At 38.7% G+C, this 18559-nt stretch overlaps 1 protein-coding gene across 5 annotated transcripts; it reads right to left on the reverse strand.

The window, feature by feature from the left end:
- Positions 1-56: 56 nt before the first annotated feature.
- Positions 57-17928, reverse strand: hnrnpul1 (heterogeneous nuclear ribonucleoprotein U-like 1). Of its 5 annotated transcripts, none has more exons than XM_088011633.1 (16): positions 17839-17928; positions 17047-17295; positions 15563-15901; positions 14774-14963; positions 14608-14681; positions 12386-12525; positions 12188-12287; positions 11836-11948; positions 11009-11275; positions 10274-10396; positions 8889-9017; positions 3424-3592; positions 2452-2715; positions 1891-2039; positions 1596-1811; positions 57-914 (listed from the first exon to the last, which is right to left on the reverse strand). In XM_088011633.1, exons 1-16 carry the CDS (start codon positions 17906-17908, stop codon positions 798-800), a joined length of 2709 nt encoding a protein of 902 aa, XP_087867759.1. In that variant the 5' UTR covers positions 17909-17928; the 3' UTR covers positions 57-797. The 5 variants fall into 5 exon arrangements, with proteins under 5 accessions (XP_087867759.1, XP_087867760.1, XP_014843319.2 ...); XM_088011634.1 differs by having other exon boundaries at positions 1596-1808; positions 17836-17923; XM_014987833.2 differs by having other exon boundaries at positions 17836-17923.
- Between the last annotated feature and the right edge of the window lie 631 nt (positions 17929-18559).

Genomic DNA, 18559 nt, shown 5'->3' on the forward strand with positions numbered 1-18559 from the left:
TGTGTTTGACTTTCCTTTAAAAATTGGGAACCAAAAAGACATTTTCCACACATCCGTAGGTGTTTACAACTGTGTTTATTGTATAAAGACAAGACAGCTGGCGTAACTGGTCAAAAACTCTGATTCGTTTTTTTTTGGGTTTTTTTTAAGGTAGAAAAAAACTGGCTTGAACTACAGGACTCAAACAGCAATAAAAAAAAAACGGGATGGAAATTATATATAAAAATTAAAGCAAATTACGACTACACAAGCAGCAAAGGATTACTCATAATCAAAAGGTCAGATTAAATACTACAGTACCAACACCTATAAAAATGCTCCATAATGCTCGGATTCCATAGCGGTAAATAAAAGATGCTCACTCCGTAACTGAAAAGCAAAAAACAAGAGAGGAGAAAAGGGGCAGTAGAGGTAAAAAGCATGCATTTGTTCTCCGTTAAGCTCAGTCAGGCTGTTTCTTCCTGCCTTCTCGCGCTGTAGCCCATAAATATACACAGCCGCCTCTTCAAACTGAGGGGGGAATGAGGACGCCAGGCGCCCACGTCTGATGCATAATCAATAACATTCATTACGAGTTTAGAATATCTATCATCTACCACCTCACGTTCAATGCTTAGTGAAAATAATCCCACATCGAACTGGATAACGACGCGTGAGAAATGGGAGGCTAGCGCGTTAAGACGGACAGGATCCATAGTTGGTGACTTAAACTGTACAAAAACAATAATAATGATCAGCTGCAGAGGTCAGAGGTCACAGGTGTTAGGGAAAGAAGGAGGAGGAGATGCAGGAGGAAGCTACTGGGAGCCAGAAGACGAGCCTTGGCTGCCCTGTCCAGGGTAACCGCCGTACTGGCTGTAGTACTGGTTCCACTGGTTCTGGTTTTGGTAGTACTGCTGCCACTGCTGAGCGTACTGGAAGAAACGAGGGAGGAAAGAGTCAGATTTCAATACATGAAGGCTGAAAACGGTCAAACAGCTTATTGTTTGATCGAACTGTCATCATCAAAACTGAAACAATCAGGTTAGCTGTGATTAATCGATTAACTGAAGCATACAGACTTGTAAAAAGGCCATTCACAAAAAAACAAAAACCCAGCAAATATTATGCCAAAGCTGTGTAAAAATGTTTACATTTAGCATTAAGACACCTTTGTACAGATGATCTACACAGAACCCAAGTTTTAGCTTCATATTAAGCATTTTTCTGTCCTATTATTTGGTTAAATAAACAGACCAGTCTGATACGGAGGGTGAACAGTGCCAAATTACTGAAAAACTTTATAAATATTTTAAATGTGTCAGTTTTTTAGACTAACTTCAGATTTTTATAGGAAAAAAAACAGAAATTTTTGAGTCTTAAAGTTTAAGATTTGCTAGAAAAATGCTCAGCACTTTTAAAATTGATATAAAACATTTTCTTCAGTAAACTTGGACTTTTCTGAGTTTCAAAGATCAAACATTTGACTCTTCAAACTCAGAAAATTTCCAAGAGGACAAATTTTGACTTTAAACCCAGCATTGGTCTGGAAAATTTCTAAGATTAATCTAAAAATTTCTCTTTTTTTTCTGCTTGAGGAGGAGACGTTGCCTGACCTGCTGATATTGCTGGTTGTAGCTCTGCTGTTGCTGCGCTGGCGGCTGCTGCGCCGGCGGCGGCTGCTGCTGCTGGTGGTGGTTGTAGGTCTGTGGGGTGGTGGGCGTCTGGCTGTAGCTCTGGCTGTATCCTGGGTACTGACTGTAGCTGCTGTAGTAGTTCTGGTTGTAGCTGCCCTGGTTGTAGCCCTGGTTGTAGCTCTGGCTGTAGCCCTGCTGGTCAAAGCAACGCCAGGTTGTAAAATGTCTCCGACTCCAAACCAAACCCCACCAGCTGAGGGGAAGCTGCAGCTACCTGGTTGTATCCCGTCTTGTTGTAGGAAGCGGGGCGGTTGTAGCTTCCACTCGACTGCTGGTTGCGGTTGTAGCTGCCGCGTGTGTCCGAGCCGCCGTCACGGTAACTGTTACCCCACCGGTTCTGGCTGTAGCTGCCGCGGTTGTAACCTAGGCAACAAAAAGACAAAATAAATAAATCTCCATCTTTTTAAGGAACAAAAATGTTAGAGCAGTTTAATCAGTTATAGTTAACTATGTGATGATATGAGATCGTCTGACATATTTTACTTCTCCGTCTCATACGGGTCGAACCCCACAGCAGCCATTTTGTCCAGGTATCCATTTCTCGCTTGTGGGGAAGAGTTTCCACATGTTTTCTTATTGTTGGTCTCAAAGCGTCGTGCTGCGCTTGCCTACTAAGACGGCGCGGATCACTTCCGGTTCAGACTTGTGGGAACTATACATTAGATCTAACACTTTGTTTTATTCCACTGAGAGGACACATCAGTTCCCCAGGTTCTGCGTGATTGGTATGTTTTACTGTAATAATGAAAAATGCCAATAAAGTTAAGCGCCTCACCTCCTCTGTACCCGCTGCCTCCTTCTCCGCTGCGGTTCTGGTAGCTGCCACGAAACCCGTCACGGTTGTCGTAGCGCTGGTAGCTGCCGCCGCCGCGTCCGCGGAAGCCGCCCTGCCTGTTGTCGAAGCGTTTGTCAGGCGGCGGGCCGGCCTTGCGGCCCTCCTCGTTGTACTGCTTCAGCAGCTTCTCGGCGTCTTCGCGCTGCAGCTCAACGAACGCCACGTCCTCCAGGAAGTCGCACGGCTCCGGCAGCGTGAAGTTGGCTTCGAGGGGCGGCCACCCATCCAAGCGGAGACGGGTGGAGAGAAACGGGGAGACAGAGACGGGGACGGGAAGGGGGGAGGAGCGTAGTGAAGACCAGAGCAGCCACACCACCGGAAGACAAAAACGAGAAATAATTAGTACAACGCAAAGGCGACAAAAACAGAAGCAGATAAAGAAAGCAAAGGGAACAAACGTCGCCTCCAGGAGGAAACATTTGTTCAGACAGACAGAGAGGAAGGGGGACATCAGAAGAGACGGGGGACAAAAAGGACAACTAAAAAGTTGTAGTGAAGAGGAAACATCACCGCAAACCAAACACAGATCCTGGAACGGTTTTAGAAATCGACTCAACAGGAAGCGGCCTTTTAATGGCCGCCAATCGACTAAATTTGGTTTTCGGATCTGAACTGAACAGGAAACGAGTCTCGGTTTGCAGCGTGTTCGAGTCTGAATGGAAAGTGGCAGAAAAAGGGACAAAGAATAGGAATCAAATTTATGTAAACTGTTTTAAAAAATTAAAAAAATAAAAGTCCAGGTCTGATATCTGGTGGGTAAAAGGGGGAGGAGGGAGGGAGGGGGCATCTTCCAAGTTTGATTTTAGAGACAACACAGAAAAAGTAAAATAAAAAAAAAAGTAGATCGTTTCTTTTATAAAAATTATTATTTTTTGTTTTGTTTGTTTAAATTTGTTTCCACAGCATTCCTACCTTTCATTTCTAACACAGCATGATCGGGCACATCCTTCCCCTGCTCATTGGTTTGCTTTAATGTTCGTTCTTTAAAATCCTCGTCCGTGGGACAAATTACAATAGCCTTGCGTTGAAAACCTTCAAAAGGACGCATTTTTCGTCTCCTTGCTGATCCATAAACATTTGTCTAGCAATGGTGACAAGAAAGAAGTAGAAGCTTGTTTGTTATTGTTTACTTGTAAAGGCTTTCCACTGGGAGGAAGCTGGAACCCTGCAATAGTCAAGTGAGAGAGGTTTGGCTTCGGTGTCAATCTACGGGTTTTTTGGTTTCCTCTCGTCACTCCACAGACTCACCTTGAAGCCGGAACCAGAACCCAACGACTGCAGAGCAATGTTAGTTTATCAGGGGGACCCAAAAAAGAAACAAACACTAAATGTTGTCGTCTGTTTGGTTAGTTTAATAAAATATTAGGATGCACAGCTTTCTCATCAGTGAATAAAAGCAGATTTTGAGCATGTTTGTTATGTCATGCAGGCGATCGCTAAAGTTAATTATTCATGCAGTTGGTGTGCAGACATATAGATTTGATTTGAAATATTTAATATTCTGCCTGATAAAAGTAGATTAAAAATCAACAATTTTTAAAACTATGACAAAACAAACCGAGTAAGACGAATAACCATGAACTGTTTGTCATTTTTACATAAAAAACAACTGAGTAAATCCACAAGCACACAAATGATGTAAGATGTTCTGTTTTTAGGACAGCTTTGAGGTGCCTGATGAAAATTCAACGCTTGAACCTTTCAAAACGAACAGCAGAGTTTCACCAACTCAAACGTAAGACTGAGACTTTTATCACCACAGAAATGTACGAACGTCTTCCAGCCAACTGGCGATAAATTTTAAAAAGTTAGCTAGGTAGCTAGCAGAGGTATATTAGCGGCTAGTTAGCGGTAGCCTCAACCGTATAGAGGTACAGAACGTAATGAAGATGTTCGAAAGCGAATCAGACGTTTGGCTGACTGAAAAGTCTCACGAGAGAAACAAAAAAACTAGTCCTGACACAACCAAATGTAAGACTTACTTTAAAAAAATAAAATAAAATAATTGAAGAAATTTTAAGGCCTTAATTTTCGATACATGAGTTAAAGACTTAAAGGATGCGTGGACACCCTGACAAACCATACCGCAACGTCAACGCACATTAAAGAACAATGTTTTCAGAGCGCTGTAGCTTAACGATTCAGACTAGCGGCAGCAGCAATTAGCAAACACCTGGTGGAAATGCGCATCTGCTCAGTTTAAAATACAAACTACGACTCAGTCCACGGCTGCTAAGATCGATTATAAACGGCACAATGGAGAAACGTCGTGACGTGCAGAAGGCAGAGTGTCGGAAAGAGTTGGAGCTTCTTAAAGGGACAGAGGCTCAATTTCAAGGCGTTAAATACAAAGTCAAATTACTTCAATGTTAAGTTTGATATACGCAGCATTTTACTTAACTGTGTTATAAAGTGGCACAATGTGCCAGGAAAATGCATAATACCGGCCCTTTAAGTCTCAAACAGTTCAGTTACTGAGAATATCTAACATGTAATGAAGAAAAACAGAACGCATCACCTTAAAGCTCCTAAATTAAACTGTTAACTTGTACAAATATTTGCTTTATAATTTCAAGACGCAGAACAAGAAAGCTCAGATTAACTTTTCTAAATGCAGCAGAACAATATGTTTCGGTGACAAACGGAGAATTATGCCGACAGTCGGCCGATCGAATCCGGCGACGAAAACGTTTCTGACTTACGCTAAATCAGCAGAGTTCGTATCAAACAGGGCCGTAATGACGCCAGACTTAATACTGGTTTGAAGAGATCAAGTAAATATTTTAACAGTAATTACGAAATAAAAAGTTTTTTGTTTTCAATAATTTAACACTGTTGTAATAATCTGCACTCAGTCCAGGATTATTCAGTCCAGGTTAGGGATGAGATTTTAATCTCAACTTCCCTACATAAAAACACACAAAAACACAACTTATAGCGAAGCATTAAAATGTATTGTTTCTCTGTTTCTATCAAAAACTGGATGATAAGTCTTCAGTTTGATGTTGTGGTCTCAACTAGCCTTTTGCTGGAAGGACAATTTTGTCTACAAATACTTTATAATTAATTTTATTGGTCGTTTCTATTTATTTATTTAGGATATCTAACATGTCTTCCACCTACAGTGTTAAACGTTTATTAGAATTTAAAGTTTATTGAACTTAGAGAATGTCTTCTTACCTTTATGTTACTTGAAAATGATCTTAAACAAATACCATCGTTTATCACAATAACTTTGGCGACAATTTATCATGCAGCAAAATGTGTTTCCGTGACAAGTGTACCAGAGTACTTTGTGTTGATCAGATTAAGTCAAAACGATTCAGTATCACAAGCTGAGAAACGGATAACTTCAGCCTCATTAGCTGTTCTACTAGAATAAAATATCCAATATGTAGAATATTCACTGAATATTCCAGAATCGCACAGCATTCTGGGAGATGTAGGCAGAGGAAAGGCTTTAGCTGAGCCATGTTAGTGGCACCAACTAACTCTCTCTCTCTCTGGTTGCTTAGCAACAGCCTGCTGGGTAACAAGCAGTTTCAAGTTCCCCCCACTTTGGTTACCTAGCAACCACCTGCTGAGTAACCTGCTCAGCAGTTTCAAGTTTCGCCTCATAGCTGCTTAAAAATAATTTAAAAAAAATTAAAAAAAGGTGTGAAATTAAAACTGGATAAAAACCGGAAAGGTCCCGACACTAGTTTGGCAGAACTTCAGATATTTAAGAAAAAACATAAATAATTGTTGATATAAACTGATATGAAACATTTATATCGTTAGGATATAGACTTACAGTTTAATTATAATATTTTATGTGCTGTTATAACGATAAGAACTATATTACAATTTTATTTAAATATCTCTGGATGCGACTGCATTAAACTGCAATAAACACAAATAGTGCTCCTGAAAACATTCCCATTAGTTTCTTTAGGACACCAGTCACATAAGTAAACGTGATTTGTATAAATAAACTGCAACATTAGCTGCATTTAATCATATTTTAAATTTGATCATAGGTGATTTTTGTGGAATTAAAGGAGAAAATGGAGAAAACAATCCAAACAAAACGGATGGTTTTTAAAAATCATTAAATGGAATCTATCATGACAACAATAAAGAAATTAATTACGATAAATATTTACATCATGTTATATTTTTTGCACCAGAAGAAGCAGACGTCCATTATTAAATCTGGACATAAACAATGGCTTATAATTATATTTATAAAGATTATGAAAGAGGTTTGTGCGTCACGCTGCTCTTCGCTCCGACTTGCAGACAGACAGAAACTGCTGTTAACGCGCCACATATCAGACTTTTTATTGTTTGTGCTTTTTTATTAGCTTCCTTCATGTTATAATCTTGCGAACATACGGCCTGCTCTGATTGCTCCAAAACGCCAAAATGGATCCACAGACGCGGCGGCCATCATCACTCCCACAGACGGCGCGCTGCCGTGTAACGTCAACGTTCTTCTTCTGCGTTTCTGCGTCGTGAACGGTTCACTCAGACGTCTGATCGCATTTCATCAGCAGAATGAACGACCGAAACAATTAATTTAAATTTACAATCAGGATTTGCTGTGTGAACAAAAACTTAAAAACTTTCACTGGACGTCAACCATCGAGACACTTAAATGTCAGTTGCTATAGCGACGCACAAAAAGGTGCAGCAGCCGTTGCAGTTTACCTAATTTCATTACAGTTCATTTTATAATGACAACAAAGATTATTATTAAAATGGCTCTATTCTAGTGTTAAATGGCTAATCGGATTCAGAAGGCCAGTCAGGAAGAAAACAAACCGTAATCTGCAGCTTTACGTCACAACAGAGGCAGTAAATAAATAAGTTTTTTAAACACCTTATTATAACGGCAGAGGAAATTATGACTCCGTCGACAGGCTTGATTTAACCACGAATATGATCAGTGTCTGCATAAACCGTCCCAACAATAATTAACTTGAGTGTCGTTCATCATTTCTGCTCCTTGTTTGTTTGTTTTAACGCTCATCGCCTTTACTTTGTTTTATTTGCAATAAAAAATATGACGAACTTCCGGTTTTTGGTTTGACGCTTTTATTTTGATAGTACAACTTCCACTGTATATATTATCGAACGGCGGCTTATTGGCAACAAACACAAGTTTTAACAAGTTTGGTAAAATGCATCAGCTGTAAAGCTTTGTTATTAAAGTGTTTACTACTGAGCTGTTCAAACTGTGAATTTGTTTTATCGCATATGAAACTAGAGTGTAGTTTTTATGATTATAGCTGATATTTTTAGTTGTAAAGTTACCAACGTTCGGCTTTAAGACTGTGGTGCTTTTTGTGTGTAAACATACGGCTCTTGGGGTGAAACTAAAAGTTTATTTCCTTTAAATCACCATAAAAGCAGCATGCATGTAACCTCATTTATTGGTTGTTGTTTTAGACCATGATGCTTGATTTCCCATCACCTCTTAGAAAGCGTGCTTCCAAAAATACATGCAGGTAACAAAGAGTCATTTATGTAGAAATTAATCAGGAAGGTAAAAATAATTTGACGATATTTAATTATAAACACTACCTTCTTTTAAGATCTTTAATTTAAATAAGTATTTTTAGGTACAATATGACTAAATTGATGAATTTAGGGCGGACATTTTTCTTCGTAAAGAGCCAAATTGTAACTAAAGTAGTCCTGACTGAAAGACAAAGCTGCTCTGACGGGTCCCCTCACTTACCTTCACTCACCTTTGTCTTGGTACGAACGCGAGTCGCATCCCAGACAACGACAAACAGAAACAACTTACCTTCACATACTCACAGTTTCCACAGAAAAGCCACACTAGACCCACTTACCTTCACACACTGGCCGAGCACAGGGAGCTGAAAACCCAAACGCCGTTAGTCACTACTTACCTTCAGGGTCAATTAATTTAAAAATTAAAATAAAAAACACACTCAAAAAGCTCCATCTTTCTCACTTAAAAGTAGCTTTTAAGAAAAGCTATCAACTCTGGCTTATTGAATTAGCAACAGAAGGTGTTTTTCTTACTCACCAGGCAGAGCTTACTTGTTTCTCAACATCTTTACAAAGTCATGGTTTACTTGTACATTTTTCACAAGACAAACAATACTGTAATATGACATGAAATAGATAATAGCAAATATACTGAAAACATGACATTATTCTGTCGCTTATGACAGCCAGTAATCATTTTCTGTTACACGACAAGCAAGTGACAACAGGGTGATCAATGCTTCTTCTACTCTATAATACACAGAGACCCCCTGAAAGATAAATAAATAATCCATTAGAGAGAAAGTGATCATCAGGGCACATTGACTCACTGTGGTGAGTGTCAGAACCGGGCGGCGGAGGAGCAGCAGTACCTGATCCAGGATGTAGTTGCGTCTCTTGCGGGCGGCGATCTCGATCAGCCGGTTCAGACACTGGGTGGCCTGCTGGATGAGGACATCCCAGCGGCCGGCGTAGTTCCTCTGGCGCCGCAGACCCATCACCTGGACAGGCAGACGCAGCAGGAACGGTTAACCAGGTTCACCGGTACAACATGTTACAACATTCGTTCCATTTTGGGTTCAAGTTTAATTTAATTTTAAATTAAATTTTAATCCAGTTTTAAATTTAATTTAATTTTTTATTCAATATTCAAATTATTTTTTTGTGTAAGTTTATTTCTATAACATATTTCAGCAATTAGATAATGTATTTTAAATATTTTTTTTATTAAATTTAATTTTTATTTAATATGTACATTAAATTTTTATATTTAATGAAATATTTGCCTTTAATTTTAGTTTTTATTTTGGTTTGTTAACAATGTTTACTTGTACAACACATTTCAGCAATTAGATAAATAAATTTCATTTTAATTTAATTGTAATTTAATAATTAAATTATTTTATTTTACAAAAAAATGTATATATATAATATTTTTTCTTTGTATTATATAGTTATATATATATATATATATATATATATATATATATATATATATATATAAAATTAAATTTTTACATTTAATTTCATATTTAAATTTTATTTTGGTTTTTTTTGTTAATCAAGTTCATTTCTATAACATATTTCAGCAATTAGATAAATTTAATTAGGATATAATAACTTAAATTTTAATTTAATATGTACATTTAATTTTAATTTAATTGCAATTAAAATTAAATTAAAATTAAATTAAAATGTGCTATATAAATAAATTTGACTCATTGTTTCAAAAGCAAGTCCAAACCGGTGGGTTTTTCGTCTAGATTTAAAGGAACTCAGTGTTTCGACTGTTTTGCAGTTTTCTGGAAGTTTGTTCCAGATTTGTGGTGAATAGAAGCTGAATGCTGCTTCTAGATGTTTGGTGCATCAGATCTGTAATGTGTTGTGGTGCTGAGCCGGTCAGTGATTTACAAACTAACAGTATTTTAAAGTCTCTTCTCTGAGCCACAGGGATCCAGAGGAGGGACTGTAGAACTGGGTGATGTTCTCTAACTTCCTGGTTTTACTCAGAACTCCAGCAGCAGCGTTCTGCGAAGACGCTGCTGCTGTTAACCGATGTGACTAAAGATAAACACATGGATGAGTTTCTCTAGATCTCGCTGAGACGTTTGTCCTCTGATCCTGGAAATGTTCTTCAGGTGATAGAAGGCCGACTTTGTAACTGTCTCTATGTGACTCTGAAGGTTCAGAGCCAGATTTTGGGCCTGGTCTTTAGTTTCCAGCTCTACTAACTGTTGCTGTGATCGTCAGAGCTGACCTTCATCTTGTCCATGATGGCGTTTGTTCCCAGGATGTTGTACTTCTTGTCTGGATTCTCCTCGGCGTGCTTTATGGCCCACGTGGTTTTTCCACAGGCAGGCAGACCAACCATCATCAAAATCTGAAACAAGAAGCAAATAAAAGCTGATTACGTATTTTTCCCAATAAATAATAATTTATTTAATGGTCGACAATTGAAGAGCAGCAAATCCCCAAATCCACATTTTTTTTCCAGATAAGCCGAATAAACTGGGCCTGAAGGTGCCGACTTCATGTTTCTGTGTAAATTATTTAAAGGGGCAGTGTTGTGCATCTTCCAGTTACTTCACAGCACAATCTAGTAACTATGTCACCTTCAGACGTTATAAAAATACGGTACATTTACAGCTGGAATGAAACTATTGTCAACTCAAATGGGTTGAGCTGATTTGACGCAGTTTCAGAGCCAAAGCCATTTTATTTATCTGAATAAATACGTAATAATACGAGAACAAAGTGGTAAATAATACAAAATTAAGTCATAAATAATATGAGAATTAAAACATGAATAACACTTCTCATTAAAACTTTCTTCTATTAATGTTGAGTCTCATAAATCAAATTAACTTTTTTACTTTGACTCCAATATTCTGTCAGACTCATATTCTAATAAATAAATTATTTTCTCAGTATTTTTCTACAGTAATGTAACTCCTGTGTGTATTTAACCAACGCCACATGAGCAAACCCTCACCTCGCATTCAGATTTGTTGGCAGGTCCCTTTGTGCCTCTGATTTTGTCCTCCATGGGAAGATCGTGGAAGAAGGTGTACCCCTCCTCCGGGGGGAAGTAGGGCTCCCTCTTCTGGCCAAAGTTGAACTCGACGGCGCAGTTCTTCACCAGCACGTGGGGGAAGAGCGCGCGTCCTGCCAGCGCCTCCTTGGTGGTCCGGAAAGCAACGCCCAGGTTCACGCCGTTCTTCAAGAAGCCCATCGTTACCTCGTCGCCACTTTCAAAATCCTGCAAGTGAAAAGACGGGAAAACAGAAACGGCATTACACAGAGGTTCGGCAGGTTTTACCAGATCCAAGACTTTTGAAAACCATTATGAATGAAGTCCAAGACAAAAAATACTGCATATTTTATCTAGTAGTGGCCGACTTCTTTGCACAGAACTCAGTCAGTCCAGTCAGTTTACACTTACAAATTTTATATTTTAAGGACCAAAATGACATTTTATATAAGTAACATTATTACAAAATCAGACAAAGGAAAAATAGTTTCCAAATCAGTTTCTTTCAATAAAAAACTAACAGAAACTGCAGGTGTGTGTCTGAGTCTGGTGAATTTATGGTTAAAACTTGTTTTTCATTCAGTGGGAAGAAAATCCAGAAGTTTTACTCAAGATTAGAAATACTTAAAGTTACTCAAGTAAAAGTAAAACGCAGCAATAAATAGTCTAAAATAGTGCTTTAAAAAAAAAAAGGTTGCTCTAGTAAATGCAACTAGTTACTGCCCAACTCTGCTAGAGCAACGCAGCATCATCAGATTATTCTAAACTTATTCAAACGTGTCACTTACAATGTAGCAGCCGATCACATCGTTTTCACCAAACTTCTCGCCGTAGTCTGCAAACTTGCAGTCACTAGATTTCTTCCCTGTTCCTCCATATCCGAAAGAAAACGGCTCCTCGCCTGCAGGAAACAAACATTTTCCAATTCAGAGGCAGACGAGTTTATTTCTACAGCAACAAGGCAGCTCAAAGTGTTTCACACAATAAAATATCAAACATCAATCATGAAACTATGAATATAGCATATGCTCCACCAGGTGTCTGCTAATTGCTGCTGGCTAGTCTGAAGGAGCTGAGTGGGGGAGGAGCTGCGTCTTGAAGGCGTTTTTCAGACACCGTGTTGGATGCTGACGTTCTCACCAAGCTGAGTGCTGCAGTTGTTGAGGGACCATCCGATCCGGACCACATGTGGGTCGGGCTCGCTGCTGGGCAGGTGCTTCACAGGAATTTCCTCGTTAATCTGAGGAAAACGTCACAAAACGACACAAAGGCTGAAGGAATGACAACACTTTCAGTATGGAAAAATAAAAACAAATGAGCTGCTTCACTGTGACTTACCTTCATCTCGTAGCAAACCCGACCCCGAGTGACGCCGTGGGTCGCTCGGGCGCCGGCCCACAGGTAGGCGAACCCTTCGATGGTCAGAGGATAGCCGCTGTACCGATCCCTGGACACCTTGAAGTGCAGGTCACAGTTATCTGACGAAAAGAAAGAGACGTTGTTAAAAGGTTTTAACTAGAGGTGTGCCGATCGATCGGCCACTGATGATAATCGGCCGATTTCCGTGAAAAAGTCTATGATCGGTGATCGCCGATCACAGTCTCTTGTTGCCGATCACACAAACCGATCACCTGCATCTCATTTTGCAGCCTGCCTGTGCAGCTGATCTCCTCTTCACTCTGCGCAGCAACAAATCCTAAGCGATGTGTAACTATAACGCACTGAGTGAATGGGGAAGTTTGCGTGTTGCGGTGGAAAATTGAAGCAGGTGACGAATCAACATGACGAAGCTAATACGGCATAAAAACAAAGCCATACTTGACAGAGTTTGGCTACATCGAGGCTCACTGCAGTAAAAAAGACATACGGAGGATCAGAGAGCAGGTAAAGCAGCACACAGCTACAAACACTCACCCGGATTAGCATGACGGTCAGAAAGCTAAACAAATAACCCGCAAAATTATTTAAGTCTTCGAGCTGCGATGTAAGACGCTGGTTCTGCTCTCCTGTTGAACCGCTGCTACGCTACAGGTAGTAATATTTCACAGACGGAGCTTCGCTTCTGCTCCACCTGGTAGTGACTCTCACACCGAACCTGCTTAAAGCTGCAGCATCTAACCTAAAAAAATACATTTTACCTACATATTAAAACTGTCGCTGTCCTAACATGAGACAGATAATCTCTGAAAAAATAATCGATCTCCTCCCTGATCTGCATAATCACTCCGCTCAGTCAGAAACAGCCAATCAGAGCTAGCAGTAATCAGCTAGCCGCCATGCTATCAGGAAGTTTTCATTCAGTAACTCTGGATTGTTTATTGTAATGGATCCTGTTTTTGCCTTTGAATGTTAAGTTTTATACTTGAATTTTTTGGCAATGTTGAGAGGTTTTATTTTGGCTCTTTGCATTATTTAGCCTCTTCAGAGCCTTCATATGTTATCAGTCTGTTAAAGATAGTATTATCAATAGCAGTACAATTTGCAGAATGCCTGTTTTGTTTAGTTTTCTTCTTGGAAAAAGTTATTAAAAACAAGTTTTTGTCTAAATTAAAGTGAATTTGTGGTTCCTTTTTCCATATAATGGTAGTGCTTATGATTAAAAAAATAATAATTATGTGATCGGTATTGGTGATCGGAATCAGCAGGAAAAATCCTGATCGGCACATCTCTAGTTTTAACATGAATACATGAGACCCAGGTGTCTGAAACCCCCCCAGTTATTTCTATGTTCTTTGAAAAACAGAAAAATAACATGATTTATACGTAGCCGCTGTAATAAAAACAAACTCCAGAGAATAAGCCTGTCACAATAAGCAATAAATCAATTATTCGCATGATAAATTAAAATAAGCTGAATAATTTCCATTTACATTATTTGTTGTTTTCTTTTTTTACTAAAAACTGGATCATAAAAGTCTCATCTGGCGTTTTGGTCTCAACTAAACCTTTTATTTGAAGGACAATTTTGTTTCCAGAGACTTCATAATTCATTTTATTTGTTGCTTTGTGTATTTATTTTGGATATTTAAAATGACTTCAGTTCCTGTGTTAAATGTTCATCAGAATTTAAAGTTTAATCTTTAAGAATCTGTTTTGATATTATTGTGCCATTATTTCTATTGTCTCAAAACAACATTATAATTTATCCCAATAACTTCTGGAACAATTTGTCTTAAAGCAAAATTTGTTGTCGTGGCAGATGAATATTTTTAAAGGACAATTTTGTTAACAGAGACGTCCTAATCTAATTTAATTTGTGGTTTTGGTCGTTTTATTTGTTGTGTTTACAAAATTACAGTTTGACGTTCTTTGAGAGGGTAAACTTATTATTATTATTATTATATCACTTGATAATATTATTGTTTTGTCTAATAATAATTTCTGGGACAATTTATCGTCCAGCAAACCAACATATTTCTCTACTACAGAGAGATTTCTTCTGGTAAAATAAAGTAAATTTCCTGCAGAAAATAACAAAACAAACTGCATCCTGACACTATTTAAAACTCAGAACAACCAACCAGGACAAAGGTTTGGTTTTCTGTGTAAATATAACTTACATGTATCAATTGTCACCATGGAGTCATCGACGTTCTCCTCTTCGTCTTCAGCAGGAGGCTGCGGTGTGCGAGATCTGCTCAAAAACACGAGCATAAGATCAGGAGCCTGGAACATCTTACCGTTCTGCTTGGTTGGCTGGAGAACGTCGATGTGCGGCTCTGCTACCTCTTCTCCTCGCGGTGCTCGTAGTAGCCGTAGCTCCTGTTCTCCTCGTGCGGCCTCTTCCGGCTGTTCCCGCCTTTGCTGTCCTCCGTTTTGACTTCGGCCTGGCCTTGCTGTTCTGCTTCCTGCGCCTCCTGCTGTTCGGCTCCAACTGGCTCAGCCTCGTCTTCTGTTTTGATTTTTGTTTTAATTTCTAAGAGATAAAAAGAACAAGAAAATTATGCAAGAACTAGGGATACACCGATTCTGGCTGATCGCTGATCTTTAAAAGCCTGACCTGATAATTACAATTTTGACTGATGACGTGTTTTTTTGTCTGGAATGTTGCTAAATGTTTAGCAAGAAAATCACTGAGTTGGAAACAGTGGGGTAAGTATTGCTAACTGCAAACTACGGGTGCACCAATTTATCGGCGCAGACTTCCTTAGTTCTGGGAGATCGGACATATCGCCTAATCTTATGCGCCTCAACAAAGGTCTAAAACTCAGCCGCTGTCCTGTGGGGTTTGACTGACACACCGGCCCACCAGCTCATGTCTGCATGTTTGTAGTTACCAATAACTGCTCTACTGTTTCCAACTCAGTGATTTTATTGCTATATTTAGTGACATTTCAGAGAGAAAAATTTGGTATGAGCCAAAATCAGACTCCAGAGAAGTGCAATCGGTTAACTCATGCTCTGCAATCGTCACCAGCTGATAAATCGCTGCATCCTTAGCAAGAACCATTAACAGTTTAAACACTTTTTTATACAAATACAATATTCAGCTTGTGATTAACCAAAGATAACAACCTTGTGCGCTGTCCTCGATGTTTGTCTCCAGCTTGCTCTCCTCTTCGGACACAGCGCTCGATCTCTGCATCTCTCCGTGACCGGAGTCTGAAGTTTGCCGACTTTCGTACGGCTCTGCTTCTGCCTCCTCTTCCTCATAGTAGCCACCCGAATCTCTGCCCTCGTCTTCCTCTTGAGGGTTATCGCCGTCGCCAGCATCATCGCCGTCGCCAGCATCATCGGCGTCGCCAGCATCATCGCCATCGCCAGCATCATCGGCGTCGCCAGCATCATCGGCGTCGACAGCATCATCGGCGTCGACAGCATCATCGCCGTCATCGCCTACGTAGTCTTGATCTTCTAATGAACAAGAAGTGATTAGAAATTAGCTGAAAGTTTAGAAAAACAATCCAGTGATTGGAGACCTTCTACAAAACGTCACACTGCAGATGCAAATATTAAGTGCTACAAGCGAGCAAAAATCAGCATTTGCAGTGTATGGCTAATAAAATGTGGTCATTTTGATCAATTTACAGATAATTGATTTGCAAACTGCATGAACAGCATCACTCCAAAACACAACTAATCGGAAAAATCAACACTATTTAATAAAAATATACAACAACAAATACATGACAAAACAACTTCAACTAGAACAAGGTTTATTGACTGAACCTATAAGATAAGAATAAATAATCAAACTGTTAAAGTAGTCAAAGAAACTAAAACTCTTGGGATTATTCTTGAAAATAACTTGATGTTTTCCAGAGTCAAACGTCTTAAGTGTTCCTGTTTTATCATATCAAGCTAATTTACTATATACACACTCAGTAATCATATTTCTTGCTGCATATCGGTTTTGGATAAGAATCTGTAAGATGGCATCAACATATACAAACTATTTAAATTTGGACATTCTGGGGGGAAATTTAGCAAAAGATGTTTTTAAATGTCTGAATAATAATCTGTAATCGTTACTTTCTGATCTAAAAGTAAAAATGAACATTTATATTTAATAAAGGTCTAAAAAATTACCTAAGTCTGGGTTGCTCATATGGGAAAATGTAGCAAACTTTATTTTAACACTGATCTAATAATTTCCTTTACAGGAATACGATAAATAAAATATTTATTTTAGGAGATCACTGACTGCAGTTTTCCTGCACATCACCAGTCTTGATTTTCACATGCAAGTATCAGCCGATCACCCAAAATTAAAGAAATATGGTTCGAATTTATCGTGGCACCCCTAATTAATTTACCTCACTGAATTTAAATTTATGGCTTTTTATACAGAGATAAGTTTAAAATTAGCATATCTGCTGTAAAGTTTAAACACAATGCATCTGGTTTAATGTGTTTGTACTATCCATATTAGATCATTTTAAGCTCTAGTTAATAGATCAATAAGTGCTTATAAAATAACTTTTGGAGACTATAATAGTCATGAGAATAATGTAAACAAGCATGTTTATGAATCTGTGACGTTAAAAGCGGGACTCTACCTTGTTGATCTGGAGCTTCCTCCTCCTCCTCTGGGTTTTCCTCGTCGTATTCCTCCTGACCCGTTTGCTCCGAGGTCTCCTCCTCTGCCTCAGCCTCCAAGGCGGCTTTCAGCCTCTCCATCAGGTCCGCCTTCAGGCCTCTGGTGTCGAGGCCGCGGCGCTGAAGCTCCTCCTTTAACTCATTCACTTTCAGTTTTTTCACGTCTAAACTCATGGTTGCTCCGAACGGTAAACTCTCGAGTTTGTCGTCTTTCTTAAATAACAAAACAAGAGAGAAAGCAACAACAACAAAAAAACAACAAACATACATGACGGTTAGCCACAGTTTACACAGTGGTGCTGATTTTCAAACTGATCAATTCTGCGCGGTTTCTCAGCCGAACGGAATACGTAATGGTGTGGCTAAGCTATGCTAGGCTAGCTAGCAGTGCTGCATCAACTCTACACACATTGAACAGTTAAAGTTCGTGCGTAAAAACACTACGGTACATAATTACAAAATGGATGTTTGTAGATATGCTCCTTTAGGTAAAAGCACTCACTAGAATGCTTCTAAGGTAAGCCCTCGCTGCAAACCGCCACTGTACGGCTAAAGACGGTAACCTTCTAAGCCTAGCATTAGCTTAAACACCGCCAAGCGATGCAAAACAAATGCATTTAACACGGAGAATATAAACCTCCTTTAAGTCACACGGCTTTTCATGCAGGCCCTGCTGTCAGTGCATCGTATGTACGGTTTGTAATAAAGCTGTAAAATAAAATATGAAGAAAAATAAAACTGAGGCCTACCACCTTTGACGCGAGCTGCGCGGGTAAGTCCGGGTAGGAGTCTGAAAGAAACGCTAGCGCCCCCCAGCGTCATTAACTCAAGGGTAAAAAAATCAGCGCATGCGCAAGGCGGAACAGCTCGCTCGCTACTACTTCAGGTTTTACGGCCCGAAATATGGGTCAGAGTTTACAATCTAAAACATCCTGAGTTAAAACAAAAAATAAACTCTAAGATCTTTCCTTCCCACAACCATCACCATCTACAACAAGTCTTACTTTAAATGAGCTACAACATTTAATTTCCTTTTGGGATCAATAGAATATTTTTAAATTAGAATTTCAATGTTAATTACAACTAGACTCTACAACAGAATCCTGTCTCCTTTAACAAGGAACATTAATACCACAACCCAAAATATCATTCAAAACTATATATATATATATACATAAAATAAAGTCACACTTTTGCAATTAAGAGGATTTTTTTTTCAATAGGATATTTGTGGGAAATTTAAAAATAAAATATTTTTGTCATATCTAAACTACTAAATATTAAATGTAGTACTAGTTTTAAAGGCCTAAGTTAAAATATATAAAAAAGCTAAAATGTATTCATAAAATGCACTTCAATGTACAATGGAGTCTGTATTTTATAAATACATTTAAAAGGTTTTTTAGCCTACTTATACATTGTAATTATTTTATTAGACAATCTTTTAGATTAAAAATCATAAATAGGCTAAAA

This window comes from Poecilia mexicana, unplaced genomic scaffold, assembly GCF_051168715.1.
Source record: "Poecilia mexicana isolate PSO_F unplaced genomic scaffold, ASM5116871v1 scaffold_13, whole genome shotgun sequence".
NCBI lineage: Eukaryota > Metazoa > Chordata > Actinopteri > Cyprinodontiformes > Poeciliidae > Poecilia > Poecilia mexicana.

Coding starts and splice junctions, on each gene's coding strand:
- hnrnpul1 (XM_014987833.2), bottom strand. CDS start 17,908: ATGACGCTGGGGGGCGCTAGCGTTTCTTTCAGACTCCTACCCGGACTT. Junction 14,964..15,562: donor CATCGAGGACAGCGCACAAG/GTTGTTATCTTT, acceptor TTTATCTCTTAG/AAATTAAAACAAAAATCAAA. Junction 10,397..11,008: donor CCAACAAATCTGAATGCGAG/GTGAGGGTTTGC, acceptor TTCTTGTTTCAG/ATTTTGATGATGGTTGGTCT.